General features: G+C 39.8%; 2 protein-coding genes across 7 annotated transcripts; one reads left to right on the top strand and one right to left on the bottom strand.

The window, feature by feature from the left end:
- Positions 1 to 526: 526 nt before the first annotated feature.
- Positions 527 to 7,257, bottom strand: LOC108135732 (pyrokinin-1 receptor). Of its 3 annotated transcripts, none has more exons than XM_041709437.1 (9): positions 6,963 to 7,257; positions 5,983 to 6,057; positions 4,382 to 4,928; positions 3,682 to 3,847; positions 3,470 to 3,602; positions 2,678 to 2,876; positions 2,390 to 2,604; positions 1,989 to 2,102; positions 527 to 1,346 (listed from the first exon to the last, which is right to left on the bottom strand). In XM_041709437.1, the coding sequence occupies exons 3-9, from the start codon at positions 4,734 to 4,736 to the stop codon at positions 756 to 758; spliced, it is 1,773 nt and encodes a 590-aa protein (XP_041565371.1). In that variant the 5' UTR covers positions 4,737 to 4,928; positions 5,983 to 6,057; positions 6,963 to 7,257; the 3' UTR covers positions 527 to 755. The 3 variants fall into 3 exon arrangements, with proteins under 3 accessions (XP_041565371.1, XP_041565372.1, XP_041565373.1); XM_041709438.1 differs by having other exon boundaries at positions 7,016 to 7,257; XM_041709439.1 differs by having other exon boundaries at positions 7,099 to 7,257.
- Positions 7,258 to 11,745: 4,488 nt separating this feature from the next.
- On the top strand, positions 11,746 to 20,008 carry LOC108135697 (pyrokinin-1 receptor). Of its 4 annotated transcripts, none has more exons than XM_017256550.2 (7): positions 11,746 to 11,816; positions 13,631 to 14,322; positions 14,384 to 14,549; positions 15,889 to 16,021; positions 16,119 to 16,317; positions 18,050 to 18,273; positions 18,935 to 20,008. In XM_017256550.2, exons 2-7 carry the CDS (start codon positions 13,848 to 13,850, stop codon positions 19,724 to 19,726), a joined length of 1,989 nt encoding a protein of 662 aa, XP_017112039.1. In that variant the 5' UTR covers positions 11,746 to 11,816; positions 13,631 to 13,847; the 3' UTR covers positions 19,727 to 20,008. The 4 variants fall into 4 exon arrangements, with proteins under 4 accessions (XP_017112039.1, XP_017112047.1, XP_017112031.1 ...); XM_017256558.2 differs by having other exon boundaries at positions 11,752 to 12,176; positions 18,053 to 18,273; XM_017256542.2 differs by having other exon boundaries at positions 11,752 to 12,176.
- Positions 20,009 to 22,579: the final 2,571 nt, after the last annotated feature.

Below are 22,579 nucleotides of genomic sequence, written 5' to 3'. Positions count from 1 at the left end.
TTAGCCAGTGGTCCGTTGAACCCTCGCCTGGCTAATCCTACACTTGATCCAGATTTTATATGAAATTTAAAGAAAACTCTGTTAATTATCCACTATGGAAAATGTTATTTGCCACAATTTACATTGTAAAAAACATATTCGATTGGTATATTTAAAACTACATTTTTTCATACTTAAAAATAAAAATGAAAGTGTAACATACTTTGATTTAAATAAAATGCCCCTCGGCGCTTAATCAGTACCGAAAATATTTATTTCAAAGTGAAAATGTTTTTATATGGGCTTATAATTATTAAAAAATTTAAACATATCAAAAAAATAATAAAAATTGAAATATTGTCTGGCTGTCTAGGGGCGCATAAAATATTGAATGCAACAACACACAAAATTGGGTTTTATTGGAGGATTTATTTCAAAAACTCCTAAAATCATGTTGCATTTGGTTGTCTTCTGTAATAGTTTCAACCAATTTTGAACTTAGTGTTTTAAGTCTAAAATACTCGTAACCAATAAAACACAATGCAACTTGTTGTAATGAGAATGAAATACATAGTTTATTGCGATTAGAATTACTATAAATAGAATTCGAACTATAGTTTCGGGCTATAATATTAGCAAGAACGACTAATTGACCGCAGCGTGGAATATTTGTCTAGAGTTAAACACAAACAAGCTGGAGAGGCGCTTGCTGCTCGTATCACAGTTGTGTGTGTGTGTGTGTGTGTGTCTGCTGGTGGCACTGGAATGGACTCCCTTTAAAAGGCGGTCCGCTCGCCGGAGTCTTCGCCAGCAACCGCCCCCGCCGCCCCCTTGGCCTGCGGTTTGTGGCTGTTGCCTTTGCGTCTGGCACGCCAATTGAATTTGGCCCTGAGACCCTTGAGAGCGCTTGAGCTCTTGAGCGCTTTCACTTTCGCCTTGCGCACTTTGCCACTTGACTCGTCGCCGTTCACGCCCCCTGACACGCCCCCCGCCCCCGCCACCACAGGGCGGGTGATGCGCGTCAACTTAAGGCGTGACCGCGAGATTGCCAAGTCATCGGTGAGCTCGTCAATGGAGCACATGGTGGGCTGCCGCTGCAGCTGCTCCTCATGAAACTGCAAGTCCTCCTCCAGCAGCGAATGGGCATCGCCCACCGACGAAAGCTGCGATATCTGCGTCTGCAGAGTGCGACGCGGATGGTCGAAGAGGTCCTGTCGGCTACGATTTTGCCCCTGCAACTGGGCGCCGTCCAAGGACACGCGGTTCAAGCGCACCGCCGTACCTGTTGCTGCCCCACTGCCATTCGCACTGCCATTCAGCCCCGTGGTGGTCGTCGCGGTGGAAGTCATTGTGGTTCGCACGCTATCCTGCAGGATACAAATATAAACAAGTCAGAATGTTCAGAAGGGGAAATTAAGTGTGCACCGTTAAACAGAATGTTAAGACATACATATTTTAAGCTTCCATCTGCTTAACTAAAGTGAACTTTAATAGACTTAAATTTAATGCGAAAGACTTGTGTCTCGTCTTTGTTTTGTGAGACATGTGCTATTTGTTATTTGGCATTAATAATTAGAAATATTTTCAGAAATTCCTAGTTTTAATAGTTTAAAATAAAATTGAGACAGTATTCAGGTAAAGTATTAATTCAATTCTAAAAAAATAAGCACTATGCCTTTAAGTTTAATTTCTGTACCGAAGAGTCTAAAGTTATAGTCTAAGGCATTCTTTTTAAGCCAGATAAATTACATTTTAATTTAAATCCTCATCTTATTGATAAATTTAGCTTCATGTAACAAAAGTTTCGTTTCTATGACACATTTTTTTTTTTGGTGTATGCGTTTTATTTTAAAAAATTGTATAAAATTTTTGTAAAAAGAAAAACAAAAATGAATCGTGATTAATATTGTGCAAAATAATTTGATGTCCTACAAAGATTTATTTTGGGCTAAATTACAATTTAAATATGAAAATTCAAAATGATATATTATTTTTCTCAGTGTTCTTACCGTTGTGTGTAGTCTCAAGGAACCCGTCTGATTGCGTCGTAGAGCGCTGTAAGTATGGGGCAGTCCCCTTCCTGGATTTTTGCCTCCCAATCCAAAGTGCCTAGCCAAGGTGACCTTAATTAATTTTAAAGGAATTAGGAAATTGCTTAAGAAAGGTAGTAAAACTTATCGATTAATTTTAAATAACATTTACAAATTTAAACAACCAAAATAAAGGAAATTTATTGAAAACGTTTCTATCTATCATAACTTAGAGTGTTTTAATCAATTATCAAATCAAGCTTTTGTTTTGAGTATAATAAATTGTTCTCCCAAAGTAAATACCTAGAGCTCATAAATAAAATAAATACCTCTGGCTTATAATTGAGCCCAAAGAAATTAATTTCATTGTTGAAACTCACCTTAAATGCTTCTCGGAACTTGTGACTCATGATGTTGTAGAGCAGCGGGTTGATGCAAGTGGAGAGAAAGTATAGCACTCCGGACGTGTAGTCGAGGATGCTGAACACGTCGTTGAACCACTGAGACTCGATGCCCGAGGAGGAGCCGTAGACCGCCATCAGTCGCTGGGCGTGGAACGGAGCCCAGCAGATGAAGAATGCCACCGCCACGGCCACTGCGATGGAGAAGTGGAAGTGTGGAGGCGGATGTAGCCATGAGTTGACCCGGAGATGCAATCTCTAGCTTACCCAGCATCCGGATGACTCGGGTCTGGGCACTGATGCCGCGGTTCACGTCGTAACACCGCCTGGGCAGCGCCTGGAGCAACCTGCTCCTCTTCAACTTCACCCCGATGAGGACGTACAGCACGCAGATGGCGGTCATGGGTCCGCCAAAGAAGAGGAAGCCCGATACAGCAAACACATGGGCAAAGAAATCGTTTTTCATCTGCAGCAGACATTTTACAAAAAAATATATAACAGGGCGAAACGATATGGTTATGGCTCACAGCCAAAGCCGGAAGGCCAAGGCCGCAAATTTGATAACTCTAAATTGAGTCAAACGCTGGCCTCTGTTTGATCAAAAGTCGGTGGTAGGCTTTGAAAAGTCTAGGAAAAACACGTTGGAATTTAAAAAGCCCTATTGTTTTATGTTCAGTTCACCATGTATCGTTTAAGTTACCTAGCCCATGAGGCTTTATAAAAATAAAATAATATTTAGTAACTTAAATAGTGAAAAGAAGCCTTCAACTAAACTAACCAATATTGGATTAATTTATTGAAGTTAAACGTGTGACGAACTTCGTTATGTACGATAGTTAACTTTTAAGTAATTTCATTTAATTAATTCGATTAGCGTTAAAGCTCATTTCAAAATGTTTTGCATTGTAAAATTGTCGGATATATGTAATTATTATATAATTTTAGTTTTATATTTTAAAATATTTGTTGGCTAATGAAAAACGTTTAAAGAACTTAAAAGAGTCAAACATTTTGTCATCATTTCGTTAACTCAATTAACCTTACATCAATCATACGCACCGTGCACGATGTTCCCATGCCTTGCATCACCACTGAAAACTGAATGGCCTGCGGCAGGGCCAGCAAAAGGGCGGCAATCCAGATGGCGAATATGAACTTTATGGCCCGTGACAACTTGGACATCGTGTGCTGCCTGTTTCAAAAGCAGAACAAGTTAGAAAAGATGGGAAATGAATTGAAATGGGCCAAGGCTAGGTGGTATATTGCCTCACCTAAACGGATGGCAAATGGCAATATATCGCTCAACAGTGAAAGCGGTAATTGTCAGAACAGTTGCATTGGCCGCCGTTTCCGAGAGAACACTCTCCAGGACACAGATGCTATCGCTGAAGGGATAATTGTCCGGGTGCCAGAGGTTGTACAGGTCCTGTGGCATTCCTAATGGAAGCAAATACCAAATATATACAAGAATGTATAAACAATTCAACAAAAATGTGCAGACAAATAAATAGAAAGCTTGTTTGTTTGGCCTAGAATTTTACAGTTCAATACATAAATAAATTAAATAAACAGAAAACAAAAGTGGTTGCATTTTAAAAGCTAAAAAGTATAGACCTAATCAAAATTTTGATTCAATTTTATATTTTCATGGAATACAGAAATAAATTAATTTAGAAAAAGAATTTTAAATAGACACCGATATATCCACATAACGCATACATAAGTGGCCTGAATATGCAAAGACCTTAATTCATTTAAAATAGATCTAAATCAGATAAGAAAGTCTAATACGCATTAAGATGTGAGTAGATTAGCTATGACCATCTGCTCTGTTTTTCACAGTAGAGGATCTCGATTTTCTTGTTTATATTGAAAACATCAACATAATTAAACAATTATACTTCCAATACCTTAGCTCTTTTTGCGCATTTCAACTGAACATACTTGTTTTACAAAACATTTCGTACTCACCCGAGCATAGCAAGATCATGTCGGATATAGCCAGATTGAACAGGTAGAAGTTGGTGGCCGTGTGCATGAAGTTGTTCCGGGAAATCACGATGCAGGTGATTAGGTTGCCCAGCACTCCGGCGACAAAGATGAGGGCGTAGCCCACGCTGAGGGTGGCCAGCAGGGAGAGTGGGGTCATCGGGGTCGCCGTGGGCAGCAGCTCCTCCGGCTCCAGACCCTGCAGCAGGCTGGTCAGGTTGTCCGCCGAGATGTTCAGCACTTGGGTCAGATTCAAAAGGAATTTCTCATTGTGAAACAGTTGCAGATCGGTTGCCAGGAGACCGGAGCTGTTACTGGGCAGCATTTTGACTGCCATGGGTGTGTCAGTGTCGGCTGTTGTGTGTTGTGTACCTTTTTGTTCTCAAGTGTGTGCGTGCACTATTGTTTTCGAATTATTCCAGGATTTATCCAATCCTACTTATGTATTTTCAATCGAGTAATGTTTTCATAATGCCCCTTACCGGGGCTCATCAATTTCGACTTAGGCCAGTGCCACTCCACTCACAACCTGTCGTCATGAGTTTGGGATTAAATAATGTGTACATATGTATGCAATGGGGTGGACCAGTGGTTAACATATTGTTCCTTATCGGATTTATTACAAATAAGTCTCATTTGAGTTTGGGTAAAAGATTTAAAAGAAAAACTTTCTGGTGCTCTTAAGTGTTAAAACAAAAAAAACATACATTTTTATAAACAAGTATTAACAAGGGCGTCGCGTAGTTTATAGTACAAATATTGGTAATAAAAACATTGTACTCAAAAACAACAATTGACCGCTTTGCTTTCTTTAAAAATTGTGTATTAAATGTTTGCAACTAGCGCACTAATATATAAGTGTAAAACTTGTAGCGTTAGGATGAAATCTTTATAACAATAATATATAATAATTAAATAATAATAATAAAAGCTAGTAACTGTACAAAACCCTTAACAACGATATTTTAAACTTTTCGAAATAAAAAATTAATTTAAAATCTTCTAAACAAATTTACACAAAATATATATGATTACATTTTCAAAAAAAGATTTGTTTTATTTATATGTAAAAGTATATTCTTCCTAACGATAAAAAAGTCCGCTTAAAATATACTTTTTTATGGTTATTTAAGAGTCCATTTTTGAAAAAAATTGGTTTAATTAAGTTGCCTTTGAATCGTAGTATTCAAGTTCTTTTTCAAAGTTGTAGGTATAAAATATATAAGACTTGTTCATTAAATCCCAACTTGCTTTTTTATGTACATTAAATGCAGTTCAATCAAGTTTTAAATGCTCATATAACAAAAGTGTCATAGAAAACATTTTAAATAAATTCATTCTTAATTAATCTCAATCTTAAGTTACAGCTCTGAATATAGCGCTAATTAATTTTCAGATGCGTGTAATCCAATTTTTGCGGCCAATTTGCTTAGAGTTTAAACTAGTTTTATGCTAAATAAATGTAAACAAATTATATGTAGCACTTCGCCATAAATTTTGAAAAAGAAGAGTTTGTTAGCCTTTTAGCTTGTTAAGGTCCACCCCAGAATACGTGTCTTTTTGTGTGTTTGTGTCCTGTTTACCTGGCATCCTGAGAAACTGGCAGGCGGCAGTCAGGCGTATCCTATTCGTAAGACCAGACTCAAGGCAAAGGGAAGCTGAAAATTAATTTGAATTGCTAAGTGGCATTTAGACAAAATATTTGTGTACACTGGATGAATTTAAGGATGTTGCTACAAGACTCAGGGATCTCCTCCCAGCACCTGGGGACAAACAAATTAAACGCGCCCGACACTCAAGGTCAGCTGGTGAGGCCCCAGTGGACATCGGGTGACTTAATAACATTAACATAGTTTTATTCCATTGATGATGAGTGTTTTCGGCTGCTGTTATTTTGTTGTTGTTGCTGCTGCTGACCGTTTCTGGTCGTTTTCATTATCATTATCATAAAAAAGTTTCTACAATATATGCACGGCCAAAGAATGTTGTCGAATTTGGTTTTATTATATTGTATGTATATTCAATCAAACTGGTTTTCATTTTTTCATTTTTCTGTTTTCGTTTTGGTTTCCAATGTCTGATGTCCCATGATGGACCGTGTATCAATCCCACCGAAAATTATGCACCGCCCATGTCCATAAAGTGTGAGTTTCGAATTTTGCTATTATTGTGTTTGAATTTGTTGTGAAGTTGTTTTGCATAAGGCATGTTTGATATTATAGATTCGATGCTGCACCTGTTTCGGGTCAATGGATTTCACTGGCAATCTTGAGATCTTGCCGTATTTATTTTCAACTTGTTAACAACTGTCTCGGCGCTCCTGTTCGGGGCGTTCCATTCCGCCTAATGACAATTCATTATATTTTTCGCTTTCGGCTGGCTATCGCTTGTGCATTTAAAACACGTTTAATTTAAATTTATCAAACGATGCCTGCCACATTTTTTGGAATGCATTTATTTTTTATGACTTTGAACTGTTTTGATTTTGTCACTTCACATTCGCAATTGCGAGCATTGCACTCTGCGTCCCCCCTTTCTTCTTTCACTCACTTTCTCCCCTCACCTTTGGGTGTGTGTGTGTGTGTGTTTATTGCACTACAGCTAATCAGTTTTTACCATGTGCTAAATGTTGATTAATGACCGCGAGACTTTGGGGGTAATTAAACACAAACACTAACACAATTAATGGCGATAACTACTTGCGTATGGCACTGATTAATTCTGGTACGCAGAATGATTCTCGGAACCCAAAATTATGACTGAGGGGCACTCGTAAATTGATGTTTTTCCCGATTTCTCGTTTTGTTCGTCTCCGAAAATCGAAAATCGAAGAGCGACGGCGGCGGCTACAGCAACGGGCCGCAGCATCCGACTGACTACTGGGTTTTTGGCCAAAAATCTTGGCAGCACAGCCCGTTCGGGCCATGGCCTTAACAGCGACGCAACAGTGACGCCGGCGCCGCTGCCGACGCCGGCAGAGGACAACTACCGGTTGCTTTTCGCCGCTTGTCGCTGCTTTTCGATGCTTTTCGATGCTTTTCGGCTCTCTGCGACGGCGCGCTTTGGCTTTTCGGCCTTATAGAGAGGGTCCCGTCCCCCGGCTAAAGGGTAATAAAAATGCAAATAATACCAGAGTACCATGCAGTTTATCTTATTTAGTGGCGTATTAATTTGGCCGAGGCGGCAAATTGTTTGATTATTATGTTAACAGAGCCAAAGGAAAATGCAAATGCCGACCTTGTCGCCCACTAAAAACTAATTGAAGTCAAGGCCGCTCGTGAAAGGTGATGTGGTAACTCAAAGAACTACGCCAAGAAAAATTAAAATAATTACTTTAATTTCCCATGATAAATAGAGACAATGTTTTTTAATTTATAGCCTTAAAAATAAACAATACCAATAAGCAATTGCTTAATAACAATAGTATAAAGCAGTGTTAGAAGTAGGTATGCAGTTATGCTTGTTTAAAAAGTCGGTTTTAAATACTTCTCAAAACCTTAAGGACATTTATTAAAAATCACAATCATTTTTCCACTAGGGATTTTATTGTTATTTACATCGTTAACAGTAAAAACAAAATAAAAACAAATTACTCCATTTTCTGTATAGTAAATTTCCTTTCCAGTAACCCAGTGCCGAAGACAACTAAATTGCTTAAAATTAATTTGTGCAACCACTTTGTACGCCGTTGAGCCCCAGTCATCAACCCACGAAATTGGACATGATGCCGTGTTTTATGATCAGTCAAAGGGAGATTTTATTAGGCACCCGGGGCCTTACTTTTATGACCATGTGCGGGCAAATCTATCAGAGCTTTGCGGGTCATAAAATGGTGTGTTTTTTCCCCCATCGGCTAGTGCGATATGAAGAGCAAACAAATGTAGCGTATCTATTTGAACGCGATGTGTACGAGGCGCATAGAAAATCGAATTGCGTGGCCAACCAATCAAATCCATTGCATGCATTCAATTTCTCAATTTTTATGCAAATAATACGAAACAATTTTTTGGCACTTAATCAAAACAAAGTCCTAAGTAAACAGTGAAAAGGAGCGTGAGGACGAGAATCTGGGGTCTTTGTTAGGGGCCCTTCTCCATTTCCCTCTTAATCTCTTGAACGAGAGCCCCATGAATTCAAAAGCAGTGCAAATACACGCAGCACGTGCTGCAAAGACATTCCCAGTCAAAACTTTGGCTGCCAATTGTTGACGAAAGCAGGGAAAAAAAAGGGCAAGAGCAAGGGCAAGGGCAAGGGAAATGGAAAATGGGGACGATTTGGTTTGCTTTACTCTTTATGAACACTGGGCATGACATCAGATTCGGGACGTCCTTTGAGTCGAGCTCTTGTTTGGCATTTTGAAGTTTTGCCTTTTGCCCAGGACTCTGTCATCAGGCGACGGCGGCATCCTCGTCAGCAGTTTAGTTGAATTTTTGTGCAAGTTTCCAATTCATTTAGTTTTATTGCACGCAGGGAGGGCATGCCGAAAGTCATTTGCAGTTCGACCAACCCGTTTTCGCCCACTGCTTCCCCTAACTTCCACCTCAGTAATGTCAATATTATAGTGGAGTTGGGGCTTATAGAAATAAAATATGAAAGTTGTCTGGCAGGACAAGATAGTGGCATTTTAATAAATGCTTGTAATGTTTTTGAGCCTCTTCGTTTGCTCTTTTAAAAAATATACACAAACATAAAATAAATTTTTTTTGTTTATGAAAATAACTCATTTTTATTTCCAACTTGGACCTTTAGTAATTATCTTTCCATTTAAAGTTATTGCCACGAATACGTATGTTTGTCGTTGAGAAATAATAAATTGCAATGGTATAGAATACGAACTACGAAGTCATCATATCAACATATTTTTCTGATTGTTTTTATTCTAAATGAATGATCGGAAAATTTATGTTTTTTATACTGTTATTGTACGATGTTAGGGTTTTGGGTCATAAATGGTATATTCACTCATTTTGGTTATGATATGTCAAAAAATCCTTTCAAAATATATAAGTACTCACTCGTTTTGATTATGATATGTCAAAAAATCCTTTCTCAATATAAAAGCAACATTTCCAGAGGCATTTACTTTCTCAGAATACAAGTTCTATATTTAAATCTCAGTGCTGTGGGCCCTAGTTAGAGTATTGATATTTCGCTGCTAACCTTAAGTCGTCTTTATTTGTCGACGTCGATTTATTGAACTCTTGCACGCGCTCAACAAGTCGTTGACAAAATTTCCGAGCTCGTGGCTAATTGTGACCTTCGATTGGGCAAATGAAGCCAAACTTCCACTTGCACTGCAAAGCCTTTCAAATAATTGAATTCCCCACCAAAATAAAAAAATAAATAAAGAGGTGTGCGTGTTGGCTGGGGTTCATTTGGTTAAAAGCCCGGCAATTACCCTCTTCGACATGCCATTGCTAGTCAAGATGCCCAATTTCCAACATAAAAGTAGAGCACTTCCCATAAACTTTGGCCAACGGGTTGTATGAGTAATGCGAGTTGAACTGAGAGCGAGGGCTTCAGCGTCTAAAGTACTCGTGTATAGTATGTAAAGCGATATATTCGTCCCAGGCGACAGTTCAATGTGCGGGATTCTTGGGAAAGCAAAAGGCCAAGGACTCTCGCGTTTAGTTTAATTGCACTTAATTAGCCACATCTAAAATAGCATGCCGCATTTAAATGTGGTTTAAGCCGAAATTGCAGTGCACCCATTTCGGCATCGTTCATCAGGTCGACGAGATAATCACAGTGGCTCTGGTTGCGGCCAGAACATTATCATTGTCGTTTCACCCATTGCAGTCGTTAATCAAGGCCACACTCAGACTCAAACGCAGACTCAGAGAACTTGGACCAACTGCTGGGTCCTCAGAGCTGCGGTCGACCCTTTTCGATTAGGATCTGGGCAACTTTTGTCTCTCGACGGGTGGTCCACATGTGTGTCAGAAGGCATTATGCTAATCAGCATCAACCACCGGCCAATTGAATCATTTGGTATCACAGACACACGCTTGACGCTGTGGCAACGTGGCGTATACGCAACATGTGCAGGTCAGTAGGTGAAACACTGCTATTGATTGACCTGACGCTTTCATTACTTACTTCGAGGAAAGGAAAGACCTCATGAATAATTGACTTACAGGTTGTGGACAGTGATTATTCGAAACAACATTAATTTAACGCTTGTTTAATCGCATTTACATCGGATCAAGGTGTAAGTCTGTTCGGAATGTGATTGATACACAGAAAAAAACACAGCAAAATTTATGATAAATGTGGTAAAAAATGTTTGAATTTTAAATTATCGGCAAATATATATGCACAACAGCTTAAATACATAAATATGGCTTACAACTAAATTTACTTTACCAATTTACAATTCAACAAAAATATATTAATTAATAATTTAAATTATTCCTCTATGTAGAGTAAGAAATAATATTTCTACACAACATAGTAACGACCAAGTTAAATTTCCAAAGCAACACAACTCGTGCGGCTTAATTTACACTGTGGCTAGTCGTGTAAAAAGAATAACTTCATAATTTCTATTATCCCGCCCAAAAGGCATTTCCTTAATGTCTAAAGGCTCTTAAGCGCCGAATCCCAGATTGTGGTTACGCTCCAGCAACTGTGCATATTTTCCGCGACCAGACAGCCATGCCAAATTGGACTGAAAAGTCTTTAGCGGTCGTCTTCGCCTCCCACCAACTGAATTTCTTGAAGTCGAGCACAACAATCCGCTCCAGTTGAACGCGTGGCCCGAGGCGGGCAGAAGGCAAACCAGAACGGAGGATAATGAAAACAAATCCACAAGTCTGCGGACAAGGGCCGGCATTAATATGCGGTTTTGCCTCCTTGTGAGGAAGGGGTCAAATCAGGCCTCATGTCCTGCAAAACAAACACATTTATTCCCGCACTTTACGATGTCAAAAACGACTTTGATTTCTCGTTTTCCTCGCTCGTTCTGAGGTCAGCGAAAACAATTGAGGCGGGCGCTTTCAGCAATAAATATTTAAAGTAAGTGCTGGTGCTTTTAGGCCATTTGCAATTTCAATTAGCCCCGCGCAACTCGGCATTCAAACGGATTGACTGCCGCTTATGGCCATGCTCTATAACCAGCTGCCTGCGACATTACTCATCCGACAAGTAAGACATAACTTACGGAGACGCCACGGTGGCACAGTCAAGGTGAAGTGCATGAATTTATGAATGAAATTAGGAGCAAATGTGTGCGTACAGACGCGAGCGGAGAGCCTCAAAAGGCCAAGATCTGCTGTTAGCTAACATTGGGCCAACAGAAGCCGTCGACGACTGTCTCGATTGCCGCCAGGCAACTCAGTCTGTCACCGACTTTGCTCCACTTCGGACGTGTGCGAGCTCGAAAGAAAACCGTGGCCAAAAGATATTTCAACCAAAAGTCCGTTAAAGTGTTGGTTAAATAAATAATTTAAATAATGAAATTAAATTAATTAAATAATTTTTAAATGGAAAAATAATTGATAAATATTTTAAAAATATATAAAGTGTTGTTATACCAATTCCTAATTAAGAGAAATCAAAGCGATCCCAAGCGACTTGTAACTGATTGCTTAACTAAGTGCAAAACTAATTTTCCGTTCAGTGATTCTGGTTAAAAAAAAAAGTAACCAAAAGGTTTAAAAACCCCACGCAGAAGTGCTCATAGCAAAAAAAATAAAAAAAAACCGAACCTACCTTTTGTCACACAGCCACGAACAAGGATACAACTCAAAAAAAGGACACAATACGCGAGGCAGAAGTAAAAACTTTTTGTTATTTAATTTAGCCCTTGTAAGAATCAACATGTCAATAGCAGTTTACTCAGGACTCTTTTCGGTGCTCAGAGTTTAAAAAACTCAGCTCATCTAAATTGCTTAGCCTTTGCCAACGCAAAGTTTAATTAAAAAATGTTGAGGCTCTCCGTTTTCGTCTGGGCACCTGGGCAATGCAACTAGACTGCGGTTAAACTTGTTCAGCAAACTGAAATTGAATTCGAAACCCTAATACGGGACGCGTGGCATTGCGTTGGCTGATTGGATTGTTTAATTGCGATGGAAGTCGCACATTTGTACACAGACTCAGTCTCTTAATCCCAGCTCTTGGTTTGTGCCCAATCATATCTAAATCAACTTTCACACCTGAGCTGGCAATTCAATTATTTTTCCAATTAGTTTTCGTCAATAAGAAGTCACCGTGCGGCTGACCCCTCAAGATTTGCGGGCTTTATGTGTGCGTAGCATACTTTCCGGGGCTTCTTAAACGCCAATTCGCAGGTTTTTCGGGCAGAAATAACGCTTAACGAACTGGAAACATAATTAATTAGACGTATCAACTAAAAACCTGGCAGTAAGCCCATAATCCCACTTGGCATTAACACTGACTAGGTGTTCCCCTGCCTGGTCTATGACTTCCAACCCCAGAAGTTGATGCTTGGCAGCATGGTGAATCCGAATCCATTCAGAACGTGTTGGCGACATAACGAGTGAAATATTACGCCTCATGTTATTTTTAAAGGAATCTCTAATGCATCGCATGTGCTGGGATCCCTAATGGCACCTAAATGACAGTCGGTGGCAGTAAAGTTTCCCTTCCGTCCAGCCCCAAAAACTTTTCCATACATGCAATTAGGTTTCGTTTCACTCGTCACGACTTGGAACGAGCAAATAGAAAAACTTACTCATCCACAAGTATATTTGTATTGATTGCCAGCAATCTGTTTGCTACATGCTTAAGATGTTTACTATTAATAGAGCCAAGTGGCAAGTAGCAAGTGACATGTGGCATACAGAGAAATAATATATCATCATGAAATCCATATTAATATTAATTTAGTTTTAATTTAGTAACACGTGATCGCTAATGCATATGTACAATCATGTGTTTTCTATGGCTTTGTTGAATGTTTTCCATAAACGTTAAGGAATCACATTGGATATTAATAAATTAATTTTTTTTTGTAACTCATTTAGTATTTCTATAAAGAAAAAGGAAAAATACGGTGTTTTTTTTTTTTTAACAAAGCAAGTGTTATATGGCCATTGAGAAATGGCAGCAGTCAAGTGCTTTATTTCGGGACTGATACGCAGTTTCCTTATCGAGTTTTTTGGCCACCTGACACCGGCTCGTGTCTCGGAATGCCATGTTTGCCTGGCTGGGGATTCAATTTAAATTCATCCTTGAGTCTAATGACTTTTAATGTTGTTTGCTTCACAGGCGAGTGCGCAATTTTTGGGCCTGTTGTCGACTGCTTATCGGCCATGTGGCACCGCAGCCGCAAAGGATACGCCAGACAGTATTAATAACGCATTGGCATTGATAGGAGTGGGCGGTCGAAACGGGTTTGTTTTTTTCTCCTCTTTGGATTGGGAAGTCGGTTTCGGCTTGGGCTGGGGCTTTGCATCGAGTCCTCAATTAATCGACGACAGCTAGCATGTTGCAAGGCGTCGACGTCGCCATCGCCATCGCCATCGCCAATGCCAACGACAGCAACGATGATGGCCTCAATCAATCATTCATGGCTCATGTGTCGCCCAGTCCCAATCAGAGTCCGGCCACCTCCGCCATGCCCAATCCCAGCGAGAGCCCCGAGCTGTTGCTGCTGCGGAATGACAAATTCCTAACACATGTCGCCCATCTGCTGAACATAACGACCGAGAATCTCTCAAGCCTCCTGGGCACCACGAACGGCACCAATGCGAGCACAATGACAGCGGACTCGTCGGTCGACGAGGAGTCCCTCACCCTGCGGACCGCCTTCACCGTCTGCTATGCCCTCATTTTTGTGGCCGGCGTGCTGGGTAATCTTATCACCTGCATTGTGATATCCCGTAATAACTTTATGCACACGGCCACCAATTTCTATTTGTTCAACCTGGCGGTCTCCGATCTGATACTGTTGGTCTCAGGTGAGCAGGAACATTGGCGGGGTCAACGCGGCGTATGCGTAATGTGACATATATCCTGCAGGCATTCCCCAGGAGCTGTATAACCTCTGGTATCCGGATATGTACCCCTTCACGGACGCCATGTGCATCATGGGCAGTGTGCTCTCGGAAATGGCCGCCAATGCAACAGTCCTTACAATTACAGCCTTTACTGTAGAGCGGTATATTGCCATCTGTCATCCCTTTCGGTGAGTTTACTTTTAAAACCATATGCACTTTAAATTAAATTAAATTTAAATTGGAATTTATTCAATTTTTTTTTGTAATTAATAACAGTTTGCTTTGGCACTACAGAACATTATTTAATTCTTTCAGTGTTTTTACGTTCGCATTCATTAACAAAGTGTCCATAAATGGACAGACGATAAATAAAAGAATGAAACTGATATGCCTCACTCACAAACATAATGAAACGATATCCCACAGACATACCATAAATTATTGGCGTAATAATTATTCATAACTAAACAGGTTGGGGAATGATAAAACATGTCAGGCTTCACAACAAAAATCGCATCAATTTTAGATAACCCGGCAAACCAATTATTTATTATATGCTGACACTAATTAATAGTCAGCACTGCAAATGTTCCAAGTTCATAATAAACTGTGCAATTAACTTGGAATGTTGTAAAATAATTTCATTGAAGAAAATTCCATTTTCGAATAGTGAACTTTTCTGGAAAATCGTCAAATTACAAAGTTTCGTTGGGTCCTTTGGTTGTTAAAAATACAAATGCTTCCTTAAGCGAAAAGGTTTGAATTCCGTTCTTGATTTTCGGTTAATGGCTTCCAGCGAACCCCATATTAAGTTTCCTTTGCTACTGACTCTCTTGAAAAACAGCAAATAATTCGAATGAAAAATTCGTTCTACTGGTAAACACAATTTGTGTCTCCAACTTTACACATTTTCCACAACTTTGTGAAATAAATTAATACAATCACTTTCAGAATGTCCTGTGGAATAACCAGACATAAAGGGGTGGGCTGACTAAACCTGATTATAAAGTTGAGAAAAAAAGGTCTTTCCATGAAGTTGGACTTAAATATAAATAAATAAGAGGTTTCCAGGCTACAAATTGCTGTGAGGAAGACAAAATCTTCAGCTTTTCAGCATAAGTTAGGTATCTTAAGCGAATATAATCTGTTGTCAACTGTTGTCAATTTTTTTTTTAAATAAAAATGTTATGAAACTTTCTTATACACAAGTTTAATAAACATTGATATCCTGCCCTTCAGTCTATCTATTACTCTTTAATAATGTTTCAGATTTCATAGCTACTATTTTTCATTGGAAGTGTTTGTGTTCGTGTTCTTTCCTGTTTACACCCACATTAGAGTAAATATTTATTTTGAATTTAATATTTAAGGCGCCAAAGAACCTTTGAAACGTAGATGGTCAGAGTTTGAACTTTACTGCCTTTATTTTATCCATCTCATATCTGCCCACGTTTAACGTACAAATTTCCATCAACTTCCTCTTCATACTTAACATATAATTTAGCCTAATCTTTCCGTCATTTGTAGGCAGCACACCATGTCAAAATTGTCGCGCGCCATTAAATTTATATTTGCCATTTGGCTGGCGGCCTTCTTGCTGGCCCTCCCCCAGGCCATGCAATTTTCGGTGGTCTACCAGAACGACGGGTACTCCTGCACGGTGGGTGGAACCAATGGCCAAATGGCCGAAATGGCCGAAATGGCCGAAATGGGCCAAATGGCGATAAACCAACTGACGCATCTATTTTATCACCCAGATGGAGAACGACTTCTATGCCCATGTGTTCGCCGTTTCGGGATTTATTTTCTTCTGCGGACCCATGACGGCGATTTGTGTGCTCTACGTGCTGATCGGTGTGAAGCTGAAGCGGAGTCGCCTGCTGCAATCGCTGCCGCGGAGGACCTACGATGCCAATCGGGGCCTCAATGCCCAGGGACGAGTCATCAGAATGTTGGGTAGGTGAGTTGAGTTGGCGGCTTGATTGATTAAAGACAGCAAAGCGCCCCCTTCCACCGCCAACAGCAGGCTGTCAAAACTTTTTCGCCGAAAGTCTTAAATTGAAAATTACTGTCAGCATGTTTGCGTTGGCGACATCAAACAGGAGATTCGTCATTGCCCCGCCCATTTGATTTTTCGCCACCTTTTATTTGCACTTGCGTCATGTGAGTTGAATGTGCTTCTGTTTTATTTTTTTTTTTCTCATCTGCGGTGTCGTTAATTTTTTGAGAGCATCGCTGTTTGTGAAAAGTTCTAAAGCACGGCAAAGGTGAAACCAGGTGACACCTTAAAAGGAATAGAGCCACTTTCACTGAAAACAGAAAAAAACATATATTAAATTATACTTTTTCCTTTAGCATACAAAATTTGTCATACCATATTTTCGCATTTAAGACTGGACCGTTTTCTTTTTACCTATTTATATATAAATAAATAATAAATTGTATATTAAATAAATCCATTAATTTCCGATAAAATAGCTTTGTAGAAAAGTGACAAAAAACCTGCAGTTTTAATTCTATAACTTTTCTTTTAAGCATCCGATTTCGAAGTGGTATAACTTAAATGTCTCGAGACTTAGTGCTCTAAAAAACTGCGTTTAAAACTTGGTTTGTAATTTCTGGTCAATTTTTTGCAATTTTTATGATCGTGTTTGCAGAAAAATGACCAAAACCCTGCACCTCTAATTCCATAACTTTTCATTCCGGCATCCGATTTTCAAGCGGTGTATCTTTAAAGTCTTGTGGCTTAAGCCTCTAAAAATCTGCGTTTAAAGTTTATTTGCATATTGCGAGTTGTTTTTTTTAACGATATATATCCATTAATTTCCGATAAAATTGCTTTGCAGAAAAGTGACAAAAAACCTGCAGTTTTAATTCTACAACTTTTCTTTTAAGCATCCGATTTCGAAGTGGTATAACTTAAATGTCTCGAGGCTTAGTGCTCTAAAAAACTGCGTTTAAAACTTGGTTTGTAATTTCTGGTCAATTTTTTGCAATTTTTATGATGGTACCCCTTTCTAAATTTCCAGAAAAATCGTGTTTGCAGAAAAATGACCAAAACCCTGCACCTCTAATTCCATAACTTTTCATTCCGACATCTGATTTACAGGCGGTATATCTTTATAGTCTTGTGGCTTAAGCCTCTAAAAATCTGCGTTTAAAGTTTGTTTTGATATTGCGAGTTGTTTTTTTTAACGATATAAATCCATTAATTTAAGATAAAATAGCTTTGTTGTTTTTAGTGTATTACAACGAGGGTTTAGGAATTTAAAGAACAATTTTCCATTACAGGCCAGAAAACGACCCTCAATTTGATGTGGCTTTTAACTGGAAATCCACAGCCCATTGATTCAGTAGTTTACCGCAGCCATTGGTTTACTAAATTTAAATTAATGGGCAAAAGGGGCAGATAAAGCCAAGAGTCTTAATTTTAAATTAACTTTGCTTACGGAATGGGAAAAAGGCACAAGGGGCAGCATTCTCGGTAGTAATTCAGTTATATTAAAAGATAATTTAGTATTAAGCAACAGGTATTTCCCATATTTTTCTCTTTCCAACCAACGAGCACTTACAAAATGATTGCCAAAACTATTTGATTACAGGGGATATAAAAGATAAAGACCATTTGTAGCGTGACCAACTTTTTCAGAGTATTTAATACGTTCTTTATCCTTGCCCGTATTTGCAGTAGCTGTAGCCGTCGCCTTCTTCCTCTGCTGGGCTCCTTTCCACGCCCAGCGTCTGATGGCCGTTTACGGCCTCAACCTGATTAATATAGGCATCAGTCGGGACGCCTTCAACGATTACTTCCGGATACTTGATTACACATCCGGGGTGCTCTACTTCCTCTCCACCTGCATCAATCCGCTGCTGTACAACATCATGAGTCACAAGTTCCGCGAGGCCTTCAAGGTAAGCCCAGGATAAGCCATCTATTACAGCTGAACCCTTTTTTGGAACGTGAATACATAAATAAAGAGGGTTTATTTCCCTAAAAACTTTCAAAGTTGGTTTTTGCCAAAATTTAAGTGTATTTTAGCTTAACTTACTCAGACTACATTTATGTAACAAAATGTATATTCTTTTGGAATATTCTATTTAAAACATTTTAAAAACTTATTAAATACTTAAGGAATTAGAGGTATACACCCAGCGAAAAAACATGACAAATTTCTCCACTTTAAATTAAACATTTTCGGAACGGATTTAGTTCCGAGGGGTGTTTTGCTTTTAAGAGTGAAAAAATTTGGATTTAAAATATAAATAATTAAAATCTACAATTCCCAATTACTACCAATTAATTAAATAACAATTTCATTTCCATGTTTTGAGTTTCTATAAATTTAGTTTATATCTAAAAAAAAATGTCACGTACAAACATTTTCTTGTTTAATTTTGCTAAGCCGTTGTTTGGGTGAATAAAATATAAAAGCAAAGTAATTTACATTTGTTTTTTTATGTAACTTTTTATTTTCGCTCAATTAATACCCATTTTACAACCCATTACAAACAAATTACAATTTATTTGTGCTAAAATTTGTAATAAAATTGTTTAAATTTGTTTATTGTATAGATAACCCTAACAAGGCAGTTTGGTTTGGCCAGGAACCACCACCACCAGCAGAGCCAGCACCACCAGCACAACTACAGTGCGCTGCTACGGCAGAATGGATCGATGCGTCTGCAGCCGGCCAGTTGCAGTGTGAACAACAACGCTTTGGAGCCCTATGGATCCTACCGAGTGGTGCAGTTCCGCTGCCGCGATGCCAGCCATCAGTTGTCGCTGCAGGACAGCATTCGCACCACCACCACGACCACCACGATTAATAGCAGCGGCATGGGAGCCGGAAATGGAAATGGGATTGGCGGTGGCGGTGGCGGTGGCGTTGGGCGGCGTCTTCGGAAGCAGGAGTTCTATGGCCCCGTTCCGGGCACCGCGGTGCCCCATCGAATGCTGCAGGCGCAGGTGTCCCAGCTTTCATCGCTGGGCGATGCCAATTCGCTGCTGGAGGCGGAAGTGGTGGACAGACACTACTCCACGGGCAGGGCCAAGAGGGCACTGCTGGCCACCAAGAGTGGTGCCCTGCTGGTGACACCGCCGCAAAATGTCGAGCCATCGGAACTCGGCCAGCCGGCTACCAGGCTCAAGTTGACCAGGGTGATAAGTCGCAGGGATGAGGTGACCAGCAGCACCACACCGCCCTTTTGCGGAAGCCACAGTCTGCCGGATCCGGACACCTGTCAATCGGCTTCCATCGCGGGTCGAGGCTGCCGCAAGTTTCCCTGGCGAAAGCGGAGGCAGAAAACGGAGGAACCACCCACAACTAGCGAGGGCTTGGCCTACGGCTCACCCAAATCCCAGTGATTCCAGCTGGCTGATGACTAGAGTTATGCTTAGTTAGGCATTGTTTAGTTAGCGCAATAAACTTTTCGATCTGTAAATAAGCCAACGCTTTGCATGCAAATTTCGGTGGTCTATAACAAAAAAAAAAAAAAACAACGAATGGCCACGGTCCAGACGATTTATGTGAGGCATAAAGTCAGGCTAATGAGGCAACACACTGTCCTGACGCAGTGCCACGCCCCCATCCTGACGTTGGCCATCGAATTGCACTCATAAACTAAGTGTTAAGCTGTCGGACAGCCAGCAAATAATGTGAATAAATAAAAAAATGTTGATATCATTACAGAAAAATTCTTTTAACTCTGTTCTCCTCCAGCATAATGCATGTCAGGAGCAGAATCACCTTTATCTGCATTCCGAGTTGGAAAGTGGGAAATACAGGTTGAGACTTAGTTTTTCCAGCAGCAGCGTTTCTAAGCATTCTGTACGTGCTTTTTGTGACATTTTTTCTACAGATTGGCAGGCATTCAGTTGCTTATCCACTGAAACAAACAATCGTTATCAAGTGAGCGGAGTACAAATACAATAAGAGGAAAGAAGAAAAAATCTTTTTAAAACAAAAACCTTAAGATTGAAGTAAAATTGACTTAAAATGTTCTTAATATTTAAAAAATGAAGGACTATCGAAATCTTAATGGTTGGTTGTTTTTTTGTTGAGGTTGAAACATACGATTAAACACATTTTTTCCTGAGTGTAAATCAACTATCCCCGCTGCACTTCCACCTGACAACAAAGTCGTTTCACTTTGCACCTGAACGGAGTGTCGAAGGTCCATTAGTCAAGAGGGCTTTGTAGGCAAGGAAGTAAGTATTGAAACGAATGTGCAAAATGTGGAAGAATGTGCTTATCCTGCGGTGAATTGGCACGTGGCGTGAATGGAGAGAGAGGATTAGTTTCACAAAATAAATCAACTCAAAAGTGGGACAAAATTAAAGAACTATGGCTGCCGCCTCTTCTAAAACTGTGGCCAAACGAAATTGTTAATGGCTCTTTAAGAGCAGGCAAATAAATTCGAGTGGAAGCCAAGTGGAGAGTCAAGTCCTGCAAAAATTCAAAGCCAAATTGTCGGCCCTTCACCTGACTTCCACACTGGGCTGAGGGATTGAAGTTTTAATGTGTTTTCAGCTCATATATGAAATGGATATTCGCTCATTGAATACCGCCTGTTGGCAGGAAACCGCAACAAAAGGCTTTCCTTTGGGCCACTATGGACCGCCTCCTCGTTCATCATCTCCGGCGGAGATTCTTTTGTGAGGAGCTCTTAGTTGGGGATTCAGAATGCTGGATGCTGGGCAGGTCCTCCATCAATAAATCGTGTGGCCTGCCGCCTAGTCAATCATAATCTGACACAATAAAGATATTAATCAGAGCCATAAATTTACTTACGGTCTAGACAACCAGTTTAACGGCCAAACAGCTCGCACAAAGCTCCCTGACGAAGATGAAGAGTTCTCCGGATTTTTTCCCTTCCCGGACTCGAGCTTTAATAAGTCCGGCGGAGGAGCTCGCATATTGTGTCGGTCATTACGCACAGACATTTTAGATTACTCTTCCAGTTTATGAGCGACAAACTTTCACTTTTCAAAGCGGCGAATTTATTTTCCGTTCTGTGCTCTGTCGTTTTGGAGGCAAGACCACTTTGGTCTCTTGGACCCTGAGTGGCCATATCCATATCCACATTCATGTCCATGTCCAGATTTTAAAGCATGCTGGCCGGTCATTCTCTGCTGGTCCTTGTCTGCATCCAACGAGCCGGCAAAGAGCCGGACAAAAGCCGAGTTGCTTTGAACCCATCACCGAGTTCACCCCCAGCATCACTGAGAAAAAATACATAACATGTTCAAAAATTATATGAAAAGATTTAAGCTAATACACATAATATTGAGTAAAGATAATTGCATTCATTACTTAAACGGCTTCAAATATCACGTATTCGACATGTTGTGCATAGTCTTCGTAAGTAAAAGCTACCTTTAATAACTTAATAAATTTAATTAAAGATTTTATGTAACAATTGTCAGTATTCTCTGAAAAAAATCCTGCTCTATTCTATTGTTCAAATTACTGCTTCTATAGTTACATTTTCCAGAAATTGCTAATTCGACCCGTTGTACGTCGTTATCGAAAGTATAAATAGCTCCCAAAAAATTTAAGAATTTGTTTCCAGTTTTGAATGTTTTTTTTTTGCCAGTGTTCACAGAAAAATCGCCTTCAATTCTTTTCTACAAACGCCTGGCTCTAAAGTTACATATGCCAACAAATTGAAACGTGCAAATCGCTTCAGTTGTGTTCAATTCAAAATTTACACAAAAATGCGGTTGGATGGCTAAACAACTAGTGTACAAAACAGCTCGAGTATCCTTGTGGGGGCTTCAATTAAAGTTGTGTAAACACGGTCCAAAGGATGCTCTTCATGGCCGACTTATGTGTTTATTTATTGCGCCCTAGACCCACAATCCAGCCCGTATGTGTGTTTCGATGAACCCAATTGATTCTTTTGTTGGCACTGCCATGGGGTCAACTCTTGCTCTCGTTCAGCGGATGACAAATAAATATTATTCTCTGAGTTCTGTGTGCTGTGTGCTGTGTGCTGCAGCTCAGTCGGATTGTTGTGGTGCATAACCGATTTACACATTAAATGTTGGGTCATGGGAGAAATTTTAATTAAATTCCAGTCGTGAGCCCACAAGAATTCTGGTTATCCTTGATGAGCAGAGTGCCTGCATAAAGCCAAGTAGTAATATTCTCAGCATCTGTCACATGCCGCAGAACAATGAAGCAAATTAAAATAGCAAGTGGCCAAGAAGCGGGGA

Source organism: Drosophila elegans, unplaced genomic scaffold (genome assembly GCF_018152505.1).
Source record: "Drosophila elegans isolate 14027-0461.03 unplaced genomic scaffold, ASM1815250v1 contig_476, whole genome shotgun sequence".
Taxonomy (NCBI): domain Eukaryota; kingdom Metazoa; phylum Arthropoda; class Insecta; order Diptera; family Drosophilidae; genus Drosophila; species Drosophila elegans.
The sequence above is the reverse complement of the archived record's forward strand: the minus strand, read 5'-3'. Positions and strand labels throughout refer to the sequence as shown.